The sequence below is a fragment of the Coregonus clupeaformis genome, chromosome 14 (genome assembly GCF_020615455.1).
Source record: "Coregonus clupeaformis isolate EN_2021a chromosome 14, ASM2061545v1, whole genome shotgun sequence".
In the NCBI taxonomy this organism is placed as follows: domain Eukaryota; kingdom Metazoa; phylum Chordata; class Actinopteri; order Salmoniformes; family Salmonidae; genus Coregonus; species Coregonus clupeaformis.
In genome coordinates this window covers 18779850-18805632 of record NC_059205.1, presented here as the reverse complement: position 1 = coordinate 18805632, position 25783 = coordinate 18779850, and the positions used below count along the sequence as shown (strand labels likewise).

The 25783-nt window shown below is 43.2% G+C and overlaps 1 protein-coding gene across 5 annotated transcripts in view; it reads left to right on the top strand.

The window, feature by feature from the left end:
• The window catches only part of LOC121581237 (YEATS domain-containing protein 2), a 63411-nt gene extending 38979 nt beyond the window's left edge, over nucleotides 1-24432 (top strand). For 4 of the 5 annotated variants that reach the window (XM_041896723.2, XM_041896725.2, XM_041896726.2 and 1 more), the window contains exons 17-30: nucleotides 936-1051; nucleotides 2316-2465; nucleotides 13669-13806; nucleotides 14325-14766; nucleotides 14955-15089; nucleotides 15770-15928; nucleotides 18484-18658; nucleotides 19020-19096; nucleotides 19594-19673; nucleotides 20985-21195; nucleotides 22527-22762; nucleotides 23718-23792; nucleotides 23993-24066; nucleotides 24188-24432. In XM_041896723.2, the coding sequence (XP_041752657.2) occupies nucleotides 936-1051; nucleotides 2316-2465; nucleotides 13669-13806; nucleotides 14325-14766; nucleotides 14955-15089; nucleotides 15770-15928; nucleotides 18484-18658; nucleotides 19020-19096; nucleotides 19594-19673; nucleotides 20985-21195; nucleotides 22527-22762; nucleotides 23718-23792; nucleotides 23993-24066; nucleotides 24188-24296 (2177 nt within the window). In that variant the 3' untranslated portion in view covers nucleotides 24297-24432. The remainder of the gene's footprint in view (nucleotides 1-935; nucleotides 1052-2315; nucleotides 2466-13668; nucleotides 13807-14324; nucleotides 14767-14954; nucleotides 15090-15769; nucleotides 15929-18483; nucleotides 18659-19019; nucleotides 19097-19593; nucleotides 19674-20984; nucleotides 21196-22526; nucleotides 22763-23717; nucleotides 23793-23992; nucleotides 24067-24187) is intronic. The other variant, XM_041896724.2, reaches the window with a different exon arrangement.
• The last annotated feature ends 1351 nt before the right edge of the window (nucleotides 24433-25783 follow it).

Genomic DNA, 25783 nt, shown 5'->3' with positions numbered 1-25783 from the left:
AAAAAAGAAGACAAATAAATGCTATATTTCTCCTGTTCCTTAATTTTTTTTTACCTGGCCGTTTTACTTCATATTATGAGGTGTGTCTTACCTTGCTTCAAAGTAGCCTATAGCTAAAATCCCACCATAGAAACATGGAGGCAATTATTTAAAAAAGACTTCCTCATATGCGTTCTCCTGTTCAATTGTTTTTCTTTCAACTTTCTTTCATTGTCTAGCAGCCAAAGGCATTATCGTAGTCATGTTGCATCGTTAGATATTCCCAATTTCTAACAGATATTTCCATCTCTGTCCATGAGACCGCTCTCATTTGCAGTGCGCATTTTATAACGTGATTTCCAGCAAATTGTATTTTGGAACATTTGCGCGTAGGCCAACCGCCGTGTGCACATTGGGGCACATAAAATGTGAGGAAATGATAGTTTATCATCATTTTAAGCTAAACATTCTGATCTGTTCCGTTCCATCAGCCTTATTAATTGATACGCCGTATACCTCCACTACACTACTTTGATACACATCGTGGGGATTAAGAAGTGAGTATATGCAATGCCCGCTGAACAATAAGTGGGCATACGGCGTATACCTGCGTATACCCTCCACTACACCACTGACTAAAACCAGATATAAAGTATGTTGTAAAGATAATGGACCTATATATTTTTTTATTCATCTTTGAGAACTAACAATCACCTAAATAAAAGCTAGACAGTCAGGGAGAATTGAACATTCCCAAAACAATGAATTTAGCAGTATAAAGAATTAGCCATGGCAAAATGCATAGAATTGCAGGAAATTAGCTTCATTTTCTCTCAGCTGCATGGCAAAACGTGTAGAATTGCAGGGCCGACCGCGCCCACCACCTAAGCCCCTTTTTGATCCCGAAAAAACACTATTATGCTGATGCATGTCTCTCTGTGTTTATGTGTGTGCAGGTCAGCAGTCCCAGGGCAGCTCCTCTACAGGCTCTGGCTCCCAGACCCCCACCTCATCCAGCAGCCTGACCTCTAACCTCTCCTACACATCATACATCCTCAAACAGACCCCACAGGTACACACACAGGCGCGCCCACACACATCACGCACACAGACCATGCAGGTACACACACACACATACGTGCACACCTCCTCAAATAGACCCCACAGGTACACACTGATAATCACATCTTCTCACTCTCTCTGTTCATCCTTTTATCCTCTTTGAATAATCATTGAGTGAAACAAGCTGCTGTCTTTCATGTCTTATTCTTGCGGAAAGTCTCATGTCATGCTCAGAGTGGAATAAAAGGACTCTCTTCAGTCTCTTCAAAGCCTCTAGACAGCTCAAACACTTCACGTTATCACACTAATACTATGTTTATGTAATAACCAAACTCTAAAATTCCCCCTATTTACACACAATCCCCTTTAAGCATGACAGGCAGGGCTCATATCCACAGGGTTGACTGTCTGTCTTATACACACTCTCGTTAATTTGAATGACTACTTGCTAGGGGATTTGTTTCCTTCGTAAAGAATATATTTGTGCTGTTTTGCATTCATGAAGGCTGGGATTTTCCTTTAGTAAAGCCTGTCTTTAGGATTTCAGTAGTGATTGAGCCTGCTGCTAGCTAGCTATATCCCTTAAGTAGATACGTTCATTATTGAGCCATTGATCCAGCTCTTAACTCTAGAACAATGCTTTCTCTGCATTTACCCAACAACTTCTAATGAAGTCTGTGCGTCCTGTCTTCCTCCCACCTAAAATCTGAATCTGGGGCAGAGATAATTTCATGTCACCACTCGCCGTTCTCACTCTCACGTCGGTCGAACTTTTGGAAAAACCTTTAGCCTTTGCCATCGGGGTGCCGGCCCGCAGAGAGTACGGACAAATTTAGACGTCCTCTTTCCACCGCTCCACCGGTCGGTAGCAGCAAATTAATGTGACCAACCACACACTTGCGCATGCACACATTTGCGAGTGTTTGTGCGTGCACACACACACACCCCTACTACATCCTTAAACAGCCTAACTAAAGAAATCACTCACCCCAGTTATCTGCCTTCCTAACTGCTGACTGATTGTGCCAAAGAGGATGTCTAAATTGATCAACCACAATGTGCCACCCACTCATCCCACCAACCCATATTCCCAAACTGTTGAACAAACCAATGAATAAATAACAAATACATGTTACCATCCCCCCCTACATACTTCTAAACTCTTCCAGAAAAGCTCTAACAAAAGCTCTCAGATGGTATTGTAAAAGCAATTGCTGTTGATATTATGTTTTGGTGTCGTATCGACCAAGCTGTTTGTGATTGATCTTTTCCAGGGCACGTTTCTGGTTGGCCAGCCGGCGTCGCAGGGCGTGGGGAAGCAGGGCGCGGCCAGTTCCACAGGTCACGTGGTGTCGTCCCCTGCGACCGTCACCCAGCAGGCCATCCGGGTCACAGCCGGTCAGAAGGCTGCCATCCTGGCTCAGGTCAGTACTGTCTAGACACAAAATGGAGGACAGGTAAACTTCCACTATAGCCATAGTTACTTCTGGGGAGACGTGCAAGTTAGTGGTCATATAAGTTGTATAACAGAGCTTGACATTCAGGGCTGCCCGCTGGCACGGAAACTTCCAGTAGGCTACGTCCTGGATACTTGCACCAGAACCGTCTCAGCGGAGGCGGGAAGCCCATCAATTCAGAGTTGAACATCGGCACGCGCATTTAAAAGTCCACCTCCTTTTCTGTCATTTTTCATATCAGACACAGCGATGTCATTATTAGCTGCTTACTTGTCAAGACATGAACATTATTTACACAAATCACTTTTTGGTTAAATACAGGAATAAATAAAAATGAATATTGTAATATTGCTATTCTGTAGTCTATATAATTGTTTAAAAAAAAAAGATTAATTCCCAATGCTGTTAATGTGCTATGTTGTTTATTTATCAGCTGAATATCAACTGTCGGCTGTAAAGAGCGCACAACTCCTCACACTGCTGATTGCTGTGCAGAAAGAAATGTGTTCTAATAAGACCAGTCACTGTGCAACATTCCTAAATCCAACCTCAGGAAAATACAACAGTTTTGATGACAATTATTGAAAAGAGCAGGATCCCAGCTTTTTAGTGCTGTTTGATTTCTTTCTCAACTCAAATTTGTGCACAATTGGCAGTGTTTTACAATCTCAGTGTCTGGCATGACAATAAAAAAGATTATCGCGGGAAGTGGGTCGGCCATTCGAATGCATAAATGGTAGACCTATATTCACTGTAAAATTCACACAATTACACTGTATTTATAAACACTGTAAAAATCACATGATTTTATTATTGCCAGTATACGTTTTTTTTAGGACATTAAACAAGCATCAAGATCATATTTAGAGTCTGATCTAGCTAATGATTAGCGCTTTGGGGTAAACAATGCAGAGGAGCAACCCCAGGCTTCAGCCATGTAGCCACCATGCTGCATCAGACAGGTGATGATGCTTATTGCTAAAATAGCACACCTGCCTGATGTGGACCATGTACAGGCCCTAAAGATATTGCTTTTCATCTTAAAATAAAACATTTTTGCATTGTATGCACCGCATCTGCCTATGTCACACTTCCGCATCTGTGGTGAAAGGTGACGGAGCTAGAGCGGTGTTTGTCAGACCATGAGACATCTTGAAAATTGGTCTTATCACAAAATCGTCTGTAGCGTCCGATGGTTTGGCCTACAAACTAACTACTCTCACAAACACAATAGTGTTCTCCGTTTTGTTCTATGACCCCCACAAGCGTCTCGGTACAGCCAATCTGCCAACTTCTGTCTGTAATGTCTGAACAGTTTGAGCAGTTTGAGCTACACACTGACCCCTCTGTGGAAAGGTGAGACTCTCACGAATACATACATGTCGGTTGTTTTGCTCCTCCTCTGAAGGTCCCCCGGTACCAGTTGAAAAAATTTATGGAAGTACACTACCGGTCAAAAGTTTTAGAACACCCCCTTTTTCCAGTTTTTATTTAAATTTAGTCCAGTGAATAACCTGAAATGGTACAAAGATAAGAGGTAAGCTGCCAGAGGAATAAAAAAACTAACAAAAAAACATTTAGGTTACCAAAAACTGGAAAATAATGTACATTTCAGAGTTATAAAAAAATGCCTTTGTCAGGGAACAAGTAATGGGTTAATCACTTACAGCTGTTCTGTTGCAATGGAAGTAAATTAAGCCTTGAAAGTTGACGCTAACAATTCCTACAGGTGTCCCAACTTGTGTTGATTACTTACAAACCCTCTGTCTGTATAAAAGCAGTGTTGGAACAGACTGTGTTACTACACCCTCATAAACATTATTTGGACAGTATTGTACTGCAGAAAGTAGTATATTGCTATCATAATGGCAAGAAAAAGGCAATTAACAAAGGAAGACAGACAGACCATTATAACCCTTAAAAGTGTAGGTATTTCCTTTAGAGAAATTGCAAAGAAAACCAAGGTGTCAGTGAGTACAGTGTCCTACACCATCAAAAGGCACTTGGAGACTGGAGGAAGCTCTGACAGGAAGAGGTCTGGCAGACCCAAAGCCACAACAGAATCAGAAGACAAGTTTCTGAGAGTCAACAGCTTGCGTGATAGGCGGCTCACAGGACAACAGCTTCAAGCACAGCTTAACACTGGTCGAAGTAAGCAAGTCTCAGTTTCAACTGTGAAGAGAAGACTTCGAGCTGCAGGTTTGACAGGTCAAGTGGCAGTAAGAAAGCCATTGCTAAGATGGCAAAATAAGAAAAATAGGCTTGCCTGGGCCACGAAGCACCGCCAGTGGATTACTGAAGACTGGAAGAAGGTCTTATGGATCACAATTTGAAATCTTCGGTCCATCCTTTTGCCGTCGAGTAGGCAAAAGGATGGTTCCTCAGTGTGTGACACCAACTGTCAAACATGGAGGAGGAAGCGTGATGGTCTGGGGCTCTTTTGTTGGATCCAGAGTCGGTGACTTGCACGTAGTGAGTGGCACCCTGAACCAAAATGGCTACCACAGCGTTTTGCAGCGCCATGCAATACCCTCTAGTGTATGCCTAGTTGGTCAGGGGTTCCTACAGCAAGATAATGACCTAAAACACACCTCCATGCTATGTCAGAACTACCTTAGAAGAAAAGAACAAGACAGTAGGCTTCAAATCATGGAATGGCCAGCACATGGTCTCCAGACTTAAACCCCATCGAGCTGGTTTGGGATGAACTGGGCAGAAGGGTGAAAGCAAAGCAACCTACTAGTGCAATACATTTGTGGGAACTTCTGCAACAATGTTGGGAAGAACTTTCCGAACAATATTTGATTTCCATTGTAGAAAGAATGCCAAGAGTGTGTTCGGCTGTTATGTCTGCAAAAGGTAGCTACTTTGATGAGTCAAAAATGTTGATTACATTTTGTTAAACAATACGATTCCATGATTTATTTTTTGTCTCCAATTGTTTATTTGTTCTATGCTTTAATTTCAGAGTACATTAAGACATTAAACTGTGTGAATTTCCATAAAAACTGGAAAAATTGAGGTGTTCTAAAACTTTTGACTGGTAGTGTTATATGGACACTGTTTAGTGCCAAAAATAAGGGGTTAAATACATGTAACAAAAAAAAAAGGAATGTTTCCTGATCTTTCTTAAACAAACTTTTTGTGTGAATCTGTTATTCAGTGCGTTTCAATAGGCTAAATTTAAGTTTTCATCAAATCATTTAAAAAATATATACACTACCGTTCAGAAGTTTGGGGTCACTTAGAAATGTCCTTGTTTTTGAAAGAAAAGCAATTTTTTTGTCCATTAAAATAACATCAACTTGATCAGAAATACAATGTAGACATTGTTAATGTTGTAAATGGCAATTGTAGCTGGAAACGGCTGATTTGTAATGGAATATAGGTGTACGGAGGACCATTATCAGCAACCATCAGTCCTGTGTTCCAATGACACGTTGTGTTTGCTAATCCAAGTTGATCATTTTAAAAGGCTAATTGATCATTAGAAAACCCTTTTGCAATTATGTTAGCACAGCTGAAAACTGTTGTGCTGATTAAAGAAGCAATAAAACTGGCCTTCTTGACACTAGTTGAGTATCTGGAGCATCAGCAATTGTGGGTTCGATTACAGGCTGAAAATGGCAAGAAACAAAGAACATTCTTCTGAAACTCGTCAGTCTATTCTTGTTCTGAGAAATGAAGGCTATTCCATTTGAGAAATTGCCAAGAAACTGAAGATCTCGTACAACGCTGTGTACTACTCCCTTCACAGAACAGCGCAAACTGGCTCTAACCAGAATAGAAAGAGGAGTGGGAGGCCCCGGTGCACAACTAAGCAAGAGGACAAATACATTAGAGTGTCTAGTTTGAGAAACAGACACCTCACAGGTCCTCAACTGGCAGCTTCATTAAAAAGCACCTGCAAAACACCAGTCTCAATGTCAACAGTGAATAGGCGACTCCGGGATGCTGACCTAGGCAGAGTTGTAAAGAAAAAGCCATATCTCAGACTGGCCAATAAAGAGAAAAGATTAAGATGGGCAGTCTGAGATATGGCTTTTTCTTTGCAACTCTACCTAGAAGGTCAGCATCCCGGAGTCGACTCTTCACTGTTGACCTTGAGACTGGTGTTTTGCGGGTACTATTTAATGTTTTATTGCTTCTTTAATCCGCACAACAGTTTTCAGCTGTGCTAACACAATTGCAAAATGGTTTTCTAATGATCAACTAGCCTTTTAAAACGATAAACTTGGATTAGCAAACACAACGTGCCATTGGAACACAGGACTGATGGTTGCTGATAATGGGCCTCTGTACGCATATCTAGATATTCCATAAAAAATCTGCTGTTTCCAGCTACCATAGCCATTTACAACATTAACAATGGCTACACTGTATTTCTGATCAATTTGATGTTAATTTAATGGTCAAGAAAATAGCTTTTCTTTCTAAAACAAGGACATTTCTAAGTGACCCCAAACCTTTGAAAGGTAGTGTATATCTCACTAGGTCAGGATATTTAAGCCTCCGTATATCCACTAGTTCTAAAATATCCATGATGTTTGTGATTTCCTTAAGTGCATGAGGGTGATAGTTTGTAATGTGATTTGCTTTACTATCCATTGAGGTATTTGAAACCGTATTAAAATCTCCCACCAAAATAATAGAGTCTTGTATTGCTTGTAGGCTTGATAAATTATATATATTTTCAAAGAACCGTGGATCATCATCATTTGGACCGTATAGATTAATGAGCTAAATCTGTTTATGGTCCAATCAGGACTGCAAATGGCGCCGGAGGGGATGGCTGCCGTTTTACAGGCTCCTTACAAATTGTGCTATTTTGTGTGTTTTTTCACATTGTTTGTAACTTATTTTGTACATAATGTTGATGCTACCGTCTCTTATGACCAAAAAGAGCTTATGGATATCAGAACAGCGATTACTCAACTCTAACTGGACGAAGATCTTTTCTTTAATGAGTCTGACTCGAAGGATATAATGTTGCTCCCAGACAAGGCCCAAATCCCCGTCATTCGATGAAGAAAAGAAGGAGATACCGGGGGCGCAGATCAGGGTGCCTTGTGAGAATTAGTCGATGAGTGGGTAAACCAAAAAAGCTACATCCGGTAAGACGACGGGTGGGGGTATGTGTCTATTTGTCAATAACAGCTGGTGCGCGATGTCTAATATTAAGGTAGTCTCGAGGTATTGCTCGCCTGAGGTAGAGTACCTCATGATAAGCTGTAGACCACACTATCTACCAAGAGAGTTTTTATCTATATTTTTCATAGCCGTCTATTTACCACCACAAACTGACGCTGGCACTAAGACCGCACTCAACGAGCTGTATAAGGCCATAAGCAAACAAGAAAATACTCATCAAGAAGCGGCGCTCCTATTGGCCGGGGACTTTAATGCAGGCAAACTTAAATCAGTTTTACCTCATTTCTAACAGCATGTCACGTGCAACCAGAGAAAAAAAGACTCTAGACCACCTTTACTCCACACACAGAGATGCGTACAAAGCTCTCCCTCGCCCTCCATTTGGCAAATCTGACCATAATTATATCCTCCTGATTCCTGCTTACAAGCAAAAACTAAAGCAGGAAGTACCAGTGACTCGCTCAATACGGAAGTGGTCAGATTATGCAGATGCTACGCTACAGGACTGTTTTGCTAGCACAGACAGGAATATGTTCCGGGATTCGTCCAATGGCATTGAGGAGTACACCAACTCAGTAACTGGCTTCATCAATAAGTGCATCGACGACGTCGTCCCCACAGTGACCGTAAGTACATATCCAAATCCATGGATTACAGGCAAATTCTGCACCGAGCCAAAGGCTAGAGCTGCCACATTCAAGGAGCAGGACACAAATTTAATTTAAAAAGAATCCGTCTACCTTGCGGATCCCCCCCCCCCACTCCCTTTTCTACACAACTTAATCTAAAATTGTTGAATGAGTTTCCTGTAAACAATAGATATTATATTACTTGTCTTTTACTCAGGTAAATACCGATCGTCTTTTCTTATTATCTGCTAAGCCATTACAATTATAACTGGCTATACATATTTCACCATTTACCATAATGAGATACAAGTTTCAATTCTATTTATCATAATATATGTTTGTAAATTTACCATTAAAAAGTACCATGATGATTGAGTGTCAATATAGCTGTACCATGATATTTGCGCTGCTACTGAGTAAACCTCCAATTGTTCTCCACTATTCCACCTGCTAAAACCTCCCCCCATCCCAAGTTGGGTTGTCATCCCAGTGACTGGCAGACCATCCCTGTCCACCTGGATCCTAGTGCCTTTGAGAGATTTGGACACATCCTTTAAAAAGATCACACAGTGCCACCTACAGAACAGAAGCAGATTAACAGCCAAAAGCATTTCCAACGCCCTCACCTCGATTGTGTTGTATGCTATTTAAAGAATATAAACTACCAGTCAAAAGTTTGGAAACACCTACTCATTCAAGGGTTTTTCTTTATTTTTACTATTTTTTACATTGTAGAATAATAGTGAAGACATCAAAACTATGAAATAACACATATGGAATCATGTAGTAACCAAAAAAGTGTTAAACAAATCAAAATATATTTTATATTTGAGATTCTTCAAAGTAGCCACCCTTTGCCTTGATGGCAGCTTTGCACACTCTTGGCATTCTCTCAACCGGCTTTATGAGGTAGTCACCTGGAATGCATTTCAATTAACATGTGTTCCCTCTTAAAAGTTCATTTTTTGAATTTTAAAGCCAAGCAGTTGTGTTGTGACAAGGTAGGGGGCGTATACAGAAGATAGCCCTATTTGGCAAAGAGAAAAGACAGTCCATTGTTACTTTAAGACATGAAGGTCAGTCAATACGGACAATTTCAAGATCTTTGAAAGTTTCTTCAAGTGCAGTTGCAAAAACCATCAAGCGCTATGATGAAACTGGCTCTCATGAGAACCGCCACAGGAATGGAAGACCCAGAGTTACCTCTGCTGCAGAGGATAAGTTCATTAGAGTTACCAGCCTCAGAAATTGCAGCCCAAATAAATGCTTCAAAGAGTTCAAGTAACAGACACATCTCAACATCAACTGTTCAGAGGAGACTGTGTGAATCAGGCCTTCATGGTCGAATTGCTGCAAAATAAACACTACTAAAGGACACCAATAATAAGAAGAGACTTGCTTGGGCCAAGAAACATGCGCAATGGACATTAGAACGGTGGAAATGTGTCCTTTGGTCTGGAGTCCAAATTTGAGATTTTTGGTTCCAACCACCGTGTCTTTGTGAGACGCGTGTGGGTGAACGGATTATCTCTGCATATGTAATTTCCCACCATAAAGCATGGAGGAGGAGGTGTTATGGTGTAGGGTTGCTTTGCTGGTGACACTGTCTGTGATTTATTTAGAATTCAAGGCACACTTAACCAGCATGGCTACCGCAGCATTCTGCAGCAATACGCCATCCCATCTGGTTTGGGCTTAGTGGGACTATCATTTGTTTTTCAACAGGACAATGACCCAACACACCTCCATGCTGTGTAAGGGCTATTTTACCAAGAAGGAGAGTGAAGGAGTGCTGCATCAGATGACCTGGCCTTCGCAATCCCCCGACCTCAACCCAATTGAGATGGTTTGGGATGAGTCGGACCGCAGAGTGAAGGAAAAGCTGCCAACAAGTGCTCAGCATATGTGGGAACTCCTTCAAGCCTGTTGGAAAAGCGTTCCAGGTGAAGCTTGTTGAGAGAATGCCAAGAGTGTGCAAAGCTGTCATCAAGGCAAAGGGTGGCTATTTGAAGAATCTAAAATATATTTTGATTTATTTAACACTTTTTTGGTTACTACATGATTCCATATGTGTTATTTTGGGATGAGTCGGACCGCAGAGTGAAGGAAAAGCTGCCAACAAGTGCTCAGCATATGTGGGAACTCCTTCAAGACTGTTGGAAAAGTGTTCCAGGTGAAGCTTGTTGAGAGAATGCCAAGAGTGTGCAAAGCTGTCATCAAGTCAAAGGGTGGCTATTTGAAGAATCTAAAATATATTTTGATTTGTTTAACACTTTTTTGGTTACTACATGATTCCATATGTGTTATTTCATAGTTTTGATGTCTTCACTATTATTCTACAATGTAGAAAATAGTACAAATAAAGAAAAACCCTGGAATGAGTAGGTGTGTCCAAACCTTTGACTGGTACTGTATATATATAAAAAAATCTTGCATATCTTAATTTATTATAGTAGATATAGAATACTGTACCGTGTTATTAAATGTGTGTTTTTCCAGTAGTTATTATCCTAGAAATAAATGGGACTCATTGAGTGGGCTTTAAAAAGGCATTTCACAAGGGAGTTCTTGTGTGTTTGTGTGTGTGTATGTGTTGTTTGTTTTTTAGTTTGCCCTGAATATCAGATTAGAGCTAAATAATTATGCCTTCAGCTAGTTCTTTCTCTCTCTGACCCTCTTTCTGTATTTCCCTCCATTTAATTGCAAACATTCTCTCATCCTCTCTCATTCTCTCATCCTTGCAGTGGTCTGAACTTATTAAGCTATTTAGTATAGAGTCAGGCAGTAGTTATGACCTCTATGGACATATAGTTTAACTTCTCTCCTTCCTTTTCATGTTTTAGTCCCTCTTGAAAACAGCAGGTGCAAATGCTACTATACTAAGCTAGTAATTCAATCTAAGTGCCTTTTAAGAGGCCAACAGTTAGGGCTGTGATGGTAATTGAATAACCGTGTAACTGACAGTTATGGAGTCATGAAAATAAAATAACCGCCAAAACCGTTTAAATAAGCCTACATTCATTGTAGGATTTAAAAAAATGTTTTATTAACTTTATTTTCATGTAGATAAACTTTACCTAATAGCGGGAGTGTTTACTGATGATTATAAGCAATTGTATTGCTAACTTCGTCTGTCTATTAAACTTTCTACATCTCCTCTTTCCACCTTTCCTTTGATGCTCATGCAGCTAATCTGCTAGATGTGCGGGGGTGTAGAGAGGCTATGGCACTTCAGAAAAAAAATCTTTGATGTGTGGACTTTTTTTAATACAATGCACATTTTCATTGCTTGCTAGTAAATGAATACATTGGTGTTCTTTTAAGAAAGCTTGGATGTGTCTGACTATTCAATAATTATTCAACAGCAGTCGACAAGGTTGTTCTGGCTCTGAGGCCTATAATGCGCTAATGTTGTGTCAAATAGACAATGCGCCAATCCTCTCCAAACTGGCATGGTTTAATTTGATACAGAATATTTTCTTAATTTATAGACTAATCAACGCTGATCAGGCCTGGTCCTGGCTCATATGCCTCCCTAGGCGAGACCCAAAAAAAGTCTGCCCTCCTATCCCCGCAAAGTAGAATAGTAGCCTAGGCCAGTGTTGGCCCGCAAAGCATTTTATGAATGCCCATGTGGTAACCTACCGTTTATAAAACAGGCAATTTACCGCTAATCCCTGTCATTTGGTTACATACATTTCTGTTAAAACATGTATTAATTACAGTACCGTAATTTACCATTCTCATTCTCGGAGTGGAAACATTGGTTGCAGAGTTCACAACCTACTACACTTGTGAGAAACAAGTTTGGGTTTATTTCATACCATCATTTACGCGCTCCATGTGAGCAATGAGCATGTGTCTGGTTTCTCTGTCCTGTTAATGTTGATGGAGCGCGCACGCCTGAGAACGCATAGAAGTACCTGCTTCTCGCCTGCTTCTCACAAATGTCAAATGTAGGAAAGTGCCCAGCTGGGCTTATCAGTCATTTTATCAGTCAACAAAGTCTTTATGTTTTATTTTTTACAGCCATTCAATTCATAATATTTCCTCACAGTATTTGATAATCCTCTCCCCCTCGATAATCAGCGTCTCTGATAGGCTATGGATGTTGCGTGTATTTGTTTCTATTTTAATGATTGTTAATTTAATTTTCATACTATAGCATAGCATTCCTTGTCAATTCATTATCTTATAGTCTATTTTCAGAAAGCCTAAGGTAGGCCTAGGTTTTTTAACATGTTTTAAGGAAAGGAGAAATATTTGCTCTTGTGTCTGACATATGCTGGTGGATTTGATTGAGGGTTGCTTTCACTGGGTGTGCGTGTTGTGAGTTAGCTGATTCTATCTATAGGCATATATGTCCATTCAGAAAGTTTCCTAAAGTAGCCTGTCTGGACTCCATCTCTTTAATAAGAATAAAATGCTCCTTTCATGATTTAATCTTGTAAAATGCCTATTTTCAGGAGCTTAGGCTACATTATTTATTTCATTAAATTGTCCTCTCTTTGAAGAACATATTCCAATGTCATTGAATGACCGCAGCAGCAGGGTTTGTGACAATAATAATGCTAATAATAATAATGTAATAATAATGAAATGCCATGATAATAACAAAGTGTAATGGCTTGTTCACATTTTTATTAAGAAGCATATCTATGTAAACAAGTGTACAAACAGAATTGTGACCTCCCCTTTTTTGATCCCCCCCCTACCAACAGTATTGGGTGAGAGACCATTTGAGAGGACAGCTGTGTGTGAGACTGTTTATCAGTCTAAGACAGTGTGTGTGTGTGCGTGCATGTGCACGCCTATCCGTGCTTGTGTTAGCTAGAGGAGAAGAGTCTGATACTCTCACCGTTCAATCTGTTTCAGCTACATAACCATAATAGCCATTTTCATCTCTCTCCCAAATTACCCTCTCATCCTCAGCTCCTCCCTCTGTTCCCCCGGGGTCTTGCCTGCCTGCCTGGGTATTTACATCATGTGGTGTCATAATACTGGGGCTTAATGCTTTAAATTCTCTGGATTCTATTACAAAAGGTTTTGAGTGCATGCTAGAGCTGTTGTATCGGGTGTGTTTGGTCACGCTAAGTGCAGTTCGTTTGAGGACGGGTCAGTCAGAAACATCAGAGGAACACTGTGTAGATCGCATAGATCTCTCTCAATGTAGAGCAGGAGTACTTGTGGAATTTACTATTGAACGATTGTCTCCAATTAAGCATTGTCTATTTTCTGCATAAGCATTGATCATCTTGTCCTGAACCTTTCCCTATATGCTATACAGCGCACTTCCTGTAAGAATCTAACTTATGCAATCAAGTTATAAGAATCAAGAATCAACAAAGTTATATCTAATTTATTTGTATGGACTGTATGTTGATTGACAGGCGCTGGGCGGGTCCCAGGTGAAGCTGTCTGACGGCTCAGTGAAAACGGTAACCACGTCGACAGCGGCCCACCTGTCCAAGCCGGCCACGACCATGCTCAGGATGACGGGCGGAGTCATCACAGCCGCTAGTCAACCGGTGAGTGGGAGGAGTTTGGAGTATTTGGGGTAACCTCCCCAAATAGACCCTGTATCAGAACTAGATTATCTGGTCCTTTATGGAACCAAGAAGCCTCTCTTCCGTGCCTGATCCCCATTTTGGAACTCCACTCTTCCAGAACTGTTAATTAGAATGTCAGCATCTTGCCAGAGAAATGTGTTGCTTTGTTTCAGCTAGAACTCCCTAAACCCACTGGCTTAGCTTGAGCAGTCTGCCTTAATTAGAATGAATGGGATTTATCAGTGGAGCTGCAGAAGGGGAACACAGGGCGGTGGACCCTAACATATTATGAAAAGAGTTATAAAACTAGAAAGGTGTAGTACCCGTAGTTTGTATCATTCTTTCTCTCTAAGAACGTTTTTTTGGTCATTTATTTCATACACGGACTGAAACCATGTGGTGATGTTTAGGGCAGTAAAACTATGTGAATTTGTCTGTTTGTGTCTGTGTGAGTACATCTTCACGAAGGCCAGCTGTTTGTGGTTGTTTGGTTCCAGCTAGCGGAGGTGTCCGGTCAGGCCAAACCTGTATCCCACTCTGTCCTGGTGGCAGCCAACCAGGCAGCAGTCATCAACGCCGCAAAGAATGCCAGCGCTGCTACCGCCATTACCATGGCAAGGAACACCACGGCTGCCGTTACCATGGCAAAGAAAGCCACGGCAAACGCCGTTACCATTGCAAAGAGCGCCACCGGTTTGGTAACCATGCAGAAGGGCGCCACGGCGCCAACTGTCACCTTGGCAAAGGGTCCCAACACCTCTACCACTGTTGTTACCGTTACTAAGAGCGTTACAAACATGCACGTCATCAGCATGGCCAAAGGGGCGGGTTCTATGGTTGTGGGTGTGCCCAAGAGCGCCAGCACGACATTGGTCAGTGCGGCATCGCTGGTCAGCGGGATGGCAGCAGGGGGAGGAAAGACAGCTGCTACTCTATCAGGTAGGAAGAGAAAACCTCTTATGTTGTTTGAGAAAGTGGATTGCTGCTATTTTGGGACAGGTCTAAAAAAAAATATCTGTGGGATCACCTGTATAAGTAAAGCATCGATTTAGAATAAATAGATCATGTAAGTGGCCAAATGCCCCATCCAGGCTAAGAGTTGTCTCCTGTGCTCTGGTCTTGTCCAGGTATGCTGAAGATCCACTCTGGCGGGTCCAGCTCCCAGCAGACAGTGCTGGCCATACCAGCCAACCAGCCCAAACAGCTGGGGGTGGGCACTGGCACAGGAGGGGTACAGACCGTACACATGCCCGTCAACAAAGGTAAGAGTCAGTCAGTCCATCCATGGTAAATTATTCCAAAATCTATCAATCCATCAGACAATCCAGTGTTTTTCCTGACATATATTTTTCAGACAGTGACACAAAGGCCCTCAAGGCATATGACTATTCTCCAGAGTAGCTGACATCCTACCATTATATTGAAATCAATAGAAAACCAGGTAGACAGACTTTCGCAGTACCCCCAGAGGACTGGTGAGCAGAAGTCTGTGCTGTGGGATTCTACCTATTCCCCAGATGTGAGCTGGGACTGGGAGACTGAGAGATGCGCTTCGGTGGGCTGGGGATTGAGTTAGTGCAGCTAGAGAGAGAGAGGGGGAGCAGGGGTGTTGCAATATTAAAACTCCTCGCACACAGACACACACACACACACACACACACAGTGCACCTGGGTTTTAAAGTAACTGGCTCGCACACAGTGTACTGAGGAGGAAGTCTAGGCACCAGCTGAGCCCCAGGCCTACATGTGTGAATATAGAGGTTTTGGTGCCTAGTCATGAGGGCCTGAAAAGCAGTCACCTTCACCGCTAAAGTCACTGCTTTATTCATTATACATTCAATATTCATGTGTGGGTTTGTTCTTGTTGTCCCCTCCTGTGTGTGTGTGTGTGTGTGTGTGTGTGTGTGTGTGTGTGTGTGTGTTTGTGCGCGCACGCGCATAGTAGTATTCCAGTCCGGCAGTGTGTCTAAAGGACCAGCTCCCAGTAGTAGCTCCACTCCCTCCCCTGGAGCAGGAGTGGCTGCAGCTGGAGTCTCCCCCAGTCCTGGAGCTGCTACCCAGGCCTCGCCTTCACCCTCCCTCACCCTGCCTCTGGCCCAAGGTGAGAGGAGCACCCCTCGCCTCGCTCTGTCTTTCCTCTCCTTCAACATCCTCCTGTCCCTCCTTCATTCCTCTCTTTTGGTGGCCCTCCCTTAAGGCATCAGCATACTTCAGTTCGGCTGGTGCCTATCCGAGCTCAGCGAGGCGAACCAAATAAGTTTTCTCGCATACTCCCTTAAAAGACCTTCGCTTGAAAAAATGAGAAAAAAGCAGCAATACTACTGTTTTTTCCATTTTGAGACGCCGTAGCCAGTATACACTTCCCCAAAATAGTTAGAATTAATCTAAGATAACTCAAGAAATCTGTCATTAATTTTTATGTTTTTGCCGAGGAGATCTTAGTCGCGCAATTTTGCATCTGACTAGGATGCAGTATCTTTCAAGTGAAGAAATGTGTATGCGAGCGAGTCGTCTCGTTGAATGACAACAGGCAATTACTTCATTGACGAATCCCTACTGTTGACCAATCGCCAATGAGGGGTCGTTGTAGACTTCGGCTACCGAAAATAAATGGTGTGCCCAAACAGCTGAAAAAACCCTTGCCAAAGTCCAAAACAAACAAAAACGTCACAGAATGTCAGCATAATATACAGTACCAGTCAAAAGTTTGGACACAGCTACTCATTAAAGGGTTTTTCTTTATTTTTACTATTTTCTGCATTGTAGAATAACACATATGGAATCATGTAGTAACCAAAAAAGTGTTAAACAAATCGAAATATATTTGAGATTCTTCAAAGTAGCCACCCTTTGCCTTGATGACAGCTTTGCACACTCTTGGCATTCTCTCAGCCAGCTTCATGAGGAATGCTTTTCCAACAGTCTTGAAGGAGTTCCCACATATGCTGAGCTCTTGGTGGCTGCTTTTCCTTCACTCTGCTGGTCCAACTCATCCCAAACCATCTCAATTGGGTTGAGGTCAGGGGATTGTGGATGCCAGGTCATCTGATGCAGCACTCCATCACTCTCCTTCTTGGTAAAATAGCCCTTACACAGCATGGAGGTGTGTTGGGTCATTGTCCTGTTGAAATACAAATGATAGTCCCACTAAGCGCAAACCAGATGGGATGGCATATCGCTGCAGAATGCTGTGTTAGCCATGCTGGTTAAGTGTGCCTTGAATTCTAAATAAATCACTGACAGTGTCACCAGCAAAGCACCTCCACACCATCACACCTCCTCCTCCATGCTTCACGGTGGGAATCACACATGCGGAGATCATCCGTTCACCTACTCTGCATCTCACAAAGACGCGGCAGTTGGAACCAAAAATCTCAAATTTGGACTCATCAGACCAAAGGACAGATTTCCACCGGTCTAATGTCCATTGCTCGTGTTTCTTGGCCCAAGCAAGTCTCTTCTTCTTATTGGTGTCCTTTAGTAGTGGTTTCTTTGCAGAAATTCGACCATGAAGGCCTGATTCACGCTGTCTCCTCTGAACAGTTGATGTTGAGATGTGTCTGTTACTTGAACTCTTTGAAGCATTTATTTGGGCTGCAATTTCTGAGGCTGGTAACTCTAATGAACTTATCCTCTGCAGCAGAGGTAACTCTGGGTCTTCCTTTCCTGTTGCGGTCCTAATGAGAGCCAGTTTCATCATAGCGCTTGATGGTTTTTGCGACTGCACTTGAAGAAACTTTCGAAGTTCTTGAAATGTTCCGTATTGACTAACCTTCATGTCTTCAAGTAATGATGGACTGTCGTTTCTCTTTGCTTATTTGAGCATTTCTTGCCATAATATGGACATGGTCTTTTACCAAATAGGGCTATCTGCTGTATACCACCCCTACCTTGTCACAACACAACTGATTGGCTCAAACGCATTAAAAAGGAAAGAAATTACACAAATTAACTTTTAACAAGGCACACCAGTTAATTGAAATGCATTCCAGGTAACTACCACATGAAGCTGGTTGAGAGAATGCCAAGAGTGTGCAAAGCTGTCATCAAGGCAAAGGGTGGCTACTTTGAAGAATCTCAAATATAGAATATATTTTGATTTGTTTAACACTTTTTGGGTTACTACATGATTTCATATGTGTTATTTCATAGTTTTGATGTCTTCACTTATTCTACAATGTAGAAAATAGTAAAAATAAGAAAAATCCTTGAATGAGTAGATGTGTCCAAACTTGACTGGTACTGTATGCACGAGCTGTTCCGAACTGTTTCGGCTGGGAAGCGTGCGGACGCCTTTAGCCTTCCTTTCTCTTTCCTCTCAATGCATTCAGCTCCCCATCTCTCCTTTTCACCTCACGTTTCTACCACTTAACAATTCCTCCATCTTTTTATATTTCCACCCTCAACCCCTCTCTTCCACTCTCTCCCCCTTCTTCCTATCTCCCCCTTCTTCCTCTCTCCCCCTTCTTTCTCTCTCCCCCTTCTTCCTCTCTCCCCCTTCTTCCTCTCCCCCCCTTCTTCCTCTCACCCTTCTTCCTCTCTCCCCCTTCTTCCTCTCCCCCTTCTTTCCTCACACCCCGGTCCTTGAAAGGTTGTCTTGTCTTGTTTTTATTTTGAGCCCCATCTCGTACTCTGTATCTCCCGTCTCCTCTACAGTGAAGACAGAGCCAGGAGTCTCTACACCCGTCTCTGCTACACATGCCCCTTCGCCCCCTGTAACAGCCCCTGTCGCCTCCTCCACCCCTGTAGCTGCCCCTCCCACTGCGTTCGCCTCAGTCAAACTGGAGCAGGGGGCCGACACCAGCTCACACCACCACATCGAGGTCATCAAGTAAGGACAACTCGGATACAATATGAGTTATTACAAAGGGGTCCCAAGAGAACCTGTACTAAGCTCATACAACATCAGTTACACTATGAAAGGCATTGGCTAACATGTAAGGACTACTTAGATATATCTCAGACAAAACATTATATGCCATGAAAAGGACTGGCTATTTGCGAACAACAAAGCACCAAGCCATTAGCATAGCAGCAGTAGGATAGTTCTATACCGCAGAAGCAAATTGGGCTATTGGATATGGATGGTTTTGGCACTACACTCAGATCTATAGGTTTGCTGAGAGTCTGTTGGGGTCTTGTGTGTGATAATGTGTTTGTGATGTGTGTTTGTGCCTCTCTTGGCTCCTCAGCACGGAACACATACAGACCCTCATGCAGCTGCTCACCGCCGTGGTGAAGAAATCCCCCCTCATCCTACCAGAGAAGAGTAAGCTCCCTTCTACATTCTACTCTTTACATCCATTCTTCTTAGACGAGTTGCCATATAAATAAAGCTTGAATGAGACGGATGGGATGTTAAACGGGTGTCCTGACGCTCTGTGGTCATTAAAAATCCCATGGCACTTATCGCAAGTCTAGGGGTGTTAACCCTGGTGTTCTGGCAAACATTCCCAACCTAGGGTCATTTCCATAATGGCCACCTAATCATCCCTCTCGTTCTTAATTGGCATATCATTCCTCACCTTTCCACCATGCTAGCTGATGTGTGGTGAGCGTTCTGGCACATACTGGTTGCCGTGCGTCACCCAAGTGGGTGCCACACATTGGTGGTGGATGAGGTGAGTTTCCCCCTTACTATGTAAAGCGATTTGAGTGCCTTAGTTGGTAGAAAGGCGCTATATAAATCCAATCTATTATTATTATTATTATTATGTAGACACTGTGTTGTGTGTTGTATGATTCATCTTGTGTTGTATTGTTTAGCCGAGGACTCCCATCCGTTCTGTGCAGTGTCTACTGAGCAGTATTACTCCTGGAACATTGGGAAACGCAGGGCAGCAGAGGTAAGATTGTTTGTTTGTGTTGTTGGCTGTGTGTTTGTTAGTCTGGCTGTGTACAACGTGTAAACAAGTCAGAGTTCGTTTGTGTGTGTGTTTACACAAGACTTTGACTCTGCATATTTTCTGCTTACCTCATGTCTCCCTGTCCAGTCAGATGCTTCTCTCTCTGTATGTTTCCCCAGTTATCATCCTCCTCTTTCATCTCTACAAAATACACACACACACACACACACACACACACACACACATACTTTTACCCAAGCTGCTGCCTAGATCCCCTGTAGACCCATAATATCTGTGGAGGCAGTCTAGACTGGTTTTCTACCCGAGGCTGACTACTGACTGTGTTATGGTAACTTCTATGAACTCATAAAGGACGTTCAGAGGAAATGATGCCGAAGACACCCCCTGGAGAGGGTTGGCCCTGTGCTGTCTAGCTAAAATCCAATCAGTTAAAATCCTCTGTTTACTCCATATCAACAGACTCCATGTGATTAATATGCTAAGTACAATTTGAGTGACAGCTGCTGAAAGGGAATAAAGGGAGAATTGTGAGGAATCAGAGCTGTCCTTCGTCTATTAATTGTATTGTACTATGTCTTCTGACCCATGTTTTGCATTGTGATTGTCATTAATAAATAAATTAGGAAAGAAAAAAGGAATCGGAGCTATCTCCATTATAATGTGCAAAGTGTGTTGACTGTTTTGTATCTAGTATGTATATACATGTAACTGCCAAAATAAAGTAAACGCCAACATAAAGTGTCTTGATAGGGTGTTGGGCCACCACGAGCCAGAACAGCTTCAATGCACCTTGGCGTAGATTCTGGAAGTGTCTGGAACTCTGTTGGAGGGGATGTGACACCATTCTTCGTCGAGACATTCCGTCATTTGGTGGTTTGTAGATTGTGTTGTAAAACTCTCTTTAGGTACCGCTCCAGAATCTCCCATAAGTTCAATTGGGTTGAGATCTGTTGACTTGAGATGCCCATGGCATATGGTTTACATCGTTTTCATGCTCATCAAACCATTCTGTGACCACTTGTGCCCTGTGGATGGGGGCATTGTCATCCTATGGGAGCATAGCCGTGGTAGCCAAAATAATGGCCTGCTCAGCATTTTTATACATGACCCTAAGCATTATGGGATGTTAATTGCATAATTAACTCAGGAACCACACCTGTGTGTAAGCACCTGCTTTCAATCTACTTTGTATCCCTCATTTCCACAAGTGTTTCCATTATTTTGGCAGTCACCCGTGTGTTGACTTTGAGTGCACTTTAAACGAAGTTGCTACGGTTTGTCTCATTGTAGCTCCAGCGAGCGGTGGCAGTGAAGCGTGTGGTCCAGGATGTGTTGGAGCGCTGCCCCCGCCTGCAAGCCCTCACCCCCCCTAAGACCAGAGAGGTGGTCCAGTGGTGCCGGCAGAGGGGCTACACTCCCCCGGACCCCGAGCCCTTACGCAGCAGCAGGCCTGACGAAGGAACCATCGAGGACATCCTCACACAGATAGACAACGAACCAGGTAGAGTGTGGGTGAGGGGGGGGGGAAGAGGGGTGTTATTGTGTGTAGGCGTGTGTGTGTGAGAGAGAGAGATTCAGTGGTGTTGGAAGAGTTTGTGTGCATGACTCTCCGGGAGAAATGTCACTGCAACTCTATTATGTGGCATTTTTGTAACCTTTTTCAAAGGCCAGTGTACTGTATGCAGGCCTGTCTGGTATTCACAAGCAGTCCTAATTCATTCTGTCCATTGTTCCTGTTCCTGTGTGGAGGAGAAAGGAGGTCGCTAGCCTGATGAGTCACACACCAGGCTGAGAGCCCAAACAGCCAAGCTCTGTTCTGCGCGGCTCTGCTCTAATCACTATGGCCCAAATACCCCAAATGCACACACTCTTTTGCTTTCTCTCTTTCATACATTCTCTCTACCTCACTCTCTTTCTCTGCATGTCTAAACACAAAGTTAGGAACAGATGTGCTCAGCCTTCACACCTGTTTAAAGCTCTCACCTGTTAGCCTATTTTCTGAAGGTTATTTTCAGGATGGAATTAATATAAAGAGCTAGGAAGTCTTTATTTACGGTGCACCTAAGTTGTTTATTTACATTTCTCTTAATTGTCCATTTTATCTTTATTCAACCTTTGTCCTTCTACTCCTTCTATGGAGTACAGAGCAATATACACTGAGTGTACAAAACATTAGGAACACCTGCTCTTTCCATGACATAGACTGACCAGGTGAATCCAGGTGAAAGCCATGATCCCTTATTGATGTCACTTGTTAAAGCCACTTCAATCAGTGTAGATGAAGGGGAGGAGACAGGTTAAAGAATGATTTTTAAACCTAGAGACAATTGAGACATGGATTGTGTATGTGTGCCATTCAGAGGGTGAATGGGCAAGACAAAAGATTTAAGTGCCTTTGAACGGGGTACGGTAGTAGGTGCCAGGTGCACCGGTTTGTGTCAAGAACTGCAACACTGCTGGGTTTTTCACGCTCAACAGTTTCCCGTGTGTATCAAGAATGGTCCACCACCCAAAGGACATCCAGCCAACTTGCCACAACTGTGGGAAGCATTGGAGTCAACATGGGCCAGCATCCCTGTGGAATGATTTCGACACCTTGTAGAGTCCATGCCCCGACGAATTGTGGCAGTTCTGAGGGCAAAAGAGGGGGTGCAATTCAATATGTTTTGTACTCTGTGTAGACGCCCACACATCTCATTTATTTTATTTATATCTCACAACTCACTTCACCCTGCTACTACCTCAGGCTGTAGATAGAGAACATTCACTGTTATTGGAACCTCTACTTTTTTTTGTGTGTGTGTTAACGTGTGTGTATACATCTTTCTCTAGAGTGCCCCTCTACCCTGGGTAGCTGTGAGGAGTTGGTCCAGCGGTTGGAGCAGCTGCAGACCCTGCTGAAGACTGAGCCCGAGGATGATGACGATGAAGTCCTAGACATCGTCAGTGTGACCCCGCCCTCTCAGAGGTTAAAGGTCAAAGAAGAGGAACAGGAAGCGGACCCCGAGCCAAAGTACTTCCTGGCACCCTGCCCCTCGGCCCAGTTCATCAGCGACACAGCCCAACAGGTGAGGAGCTATCTGGTCGGCACCGACAGATAAGGGAGTTGGTCAAAGTTGACCCTTACTTAGGGATGCACAACTTTGATCCTCCATGGCCACAGTGTGTGCTGGCTTTCCTTCCTGCCATATAAATATACCGATTTGGACCTTGGAGGAAACCAAGTATGTGCACTTTGCAGTGAAATTCAATTCTCAGACTGGTGGACAATTTTCCTTTGCAGATCAGAGGTTGGCTATGAAATTTGATAAGCACCTAAAAATGGCCAGGTTTCACGGTGCTGTATTAAGATGCTAGAGAATTGTGGATTGTGTGAGGATTAAAATCCTGTAAGAGGCCTCCCGAGTGGCGCAGTGGTCTAAGGCACTGCATCGCAGTGCTTGAGGCGTCACTACAGACCCGGGTTCGATCCCAGGCTGTGTCACAGCCGGCCGTGACCGGGAGATCCATGAGGAGGCGCACAATTGGCCCAGTGTTGTCCGGGTTAGGGGAGGGTTTGGCCGGCTGGGATTTCCTTGTCCCATCGCGCTCTAGCGACTCCTTGTGGCGGGCCGGGCGCCTGCAAGCTGACTTCGGTCGCCAGCTGGACTGGATGGTGTTTCCTCCGACACATTGGTGTGGCTGGCTTCCGGGGTAAGCGAGCAGTGTGTCAAGAAGCAGTGCGGCTTGCCAGGGTCGTGTTTCAGAGGACACATGGCTCTCGACCTTCGCCTCTCCCGAGTCCGTAGGGGAGTTGCAGCGATGGGACAAGACTGTAACTACCAATTGGATATCAAATTGGGGTAAAAATAAATACAATTAAAATAAAAGAGGAGTGTGTACAAATATACACTCCTAGCATCAGTACAGCTGTGTACAGTATCTTGTGCTAACAAGACCCAGCATCTCCTAACTTAAGTCTCACTCTTTCTCTTTCTCTCTATCCCTTCTCCCCTCACACTTTCCTCTCTCCATCGCTCTCAGATTGGGGTGGCCTTTCAGCAGGTGGAGGTGGAGAAGAATGTGTTTGCTCCGGTGATCGAGGCCATGATTCTCAAGGTCAGTCACTCCGGATGCCTCAAACACTTATAATGAACAATGAGAATAACAGTTGGCCTCACTTAGAGATAGATGTCATTCACTAGATTGATGAAGACATTTTTCCTGTGTCCCTCTGTGCACCTGTCTCTGTTCCTGTACTGATATAAGATGTTCTGTGATGTAGTATATACTGTATAATATGTTTCTGTCTTCTGCAGGCGACAGAGCAGTTTGCTAGTGACATCCTGAGAGAAGCTCTGGCTGGAGCCCATGTAAAATCCCCCCAGAACAGGTGAGACACACTCATTATCCCCTTCACACTGAGCTGGTATACTAAACACTGAGAATGTATTGTATTTTTCCCTATTAAATACACTATTAGATAAATGAATATCTTCCTTTTGTGTCCTCAGGGCTCCCAGGGAGATCACAGCCATGAACATTCACCAGGCGTCCAGCAGCATCCCCACATGTGACTTCCTCACCAACACACACATGGGCTACCTGACCAAGGAGGACTGATTACACACAACCTAACTAAGGACAATGGCCACTCAGACTGAGAGAGATACACGCACACTGGCTACTAGGGCTGGGAATTACCAGGGACCTCACGATACAATATTATCATGATACTTACGTGCCGATACGATATGTATTGCGATTCTCACAATTCTATATGTATTGCAATTCAATACTGTGATTTTATTGCGATTTGATGTTCCAAACATATTGCTCACCATATGTCTGCTGCAGAGGGACAAGAGAGAGCCATGAGAACGAGTTTTGATCATGGAAATAAAAGTGCTGAAAACAAATTGGCTCCCTATTTAAAAAGATAATGGAGAACAGGCTCTGATGGAAAAATACTGGAGTTTTGGTGCAGGTACAGACAACTAGCGCAATAATAATATTGCGATATTGTCAAAACGATACGATATATCGTCAGAAATAATATCCCAATATGTAACTATCGATTTTTCCCCCATCACTACTGGCTACTCACATCAGTCTCACTAGCTGAGAGATGGGAAGTAAGAGCTGCAGAATGAGCGTATGGCCCTGCCTCTCTGGGGTTAAACTGAACTGTTGGCCAGGCAGAAGAACTCTGACAGACATTGACCACAACAGAGATACAGTCGGAGCGCAGCAGGAATGCTTCAACCCCACCTGGAAGACCATCTCACCGTTTCACTCACACTTTCTCTTATTCTCTCACTCGTCCCTGTTCTCTCTCCTCTTACTCCATCTCTCACTTTATTTATCTCTCTTCTACTTTCTCTAGGTCCGTCTCATTCATTTCTAGAAAGAGAAGAGAAATCAGTTTAGTCTTGACAGAGATGGTCTATAATCAGCTGCTTTAGCTAAGAGCTCCTGGATAAACAGAACCAACCGACAGTTTAAACCATTAGTCAGCCAATTTTCATATCTCAGTATCATAAAGTAGAATCAAGAACACAGACAACACAAACACCTGGGTGGAATTCAGGACTCCACAACCTTCTGAACATTAAGAGATTACATTATTCCTAAGCGCTTATCAGAGTCCAAAACGTGTACGTGTCTTACAGCAGTTCTAGAATATTGGACCGTTAGCTTTCATAGTTTTTGAGTTCTCAGCGCTGCTCAAGCTATTTCTCCAACCATCACCACATTCAAATGAATAGCGGAGCCGTGTTGGTTGGGAATTTTGGGGAGGTGCTCGGTCAGGCTGTGCATCCCCTGTGGATGGTGGTCGCAGATCCAGATAGATGTGTCACAATGGGCCGCAGGACTATCGCGTCTCTGCGTCTGTGGACTCTGAATTAGCTTTATTTTTTTATGGGGTCCCCACTCCCCAGACATTTTAGTGATAAAAATGGGGTCCCCGTTGAAAAAGTTGGAATACCATTGCGTTACTCTATATGATGACAGATCAGTATATCTGTTCTACTCAATAAACAGTATTTATATCTGAACGTTCCATAACGCTGTGCCCTACTGAATGCGACCCTGGGGATCAATCATAA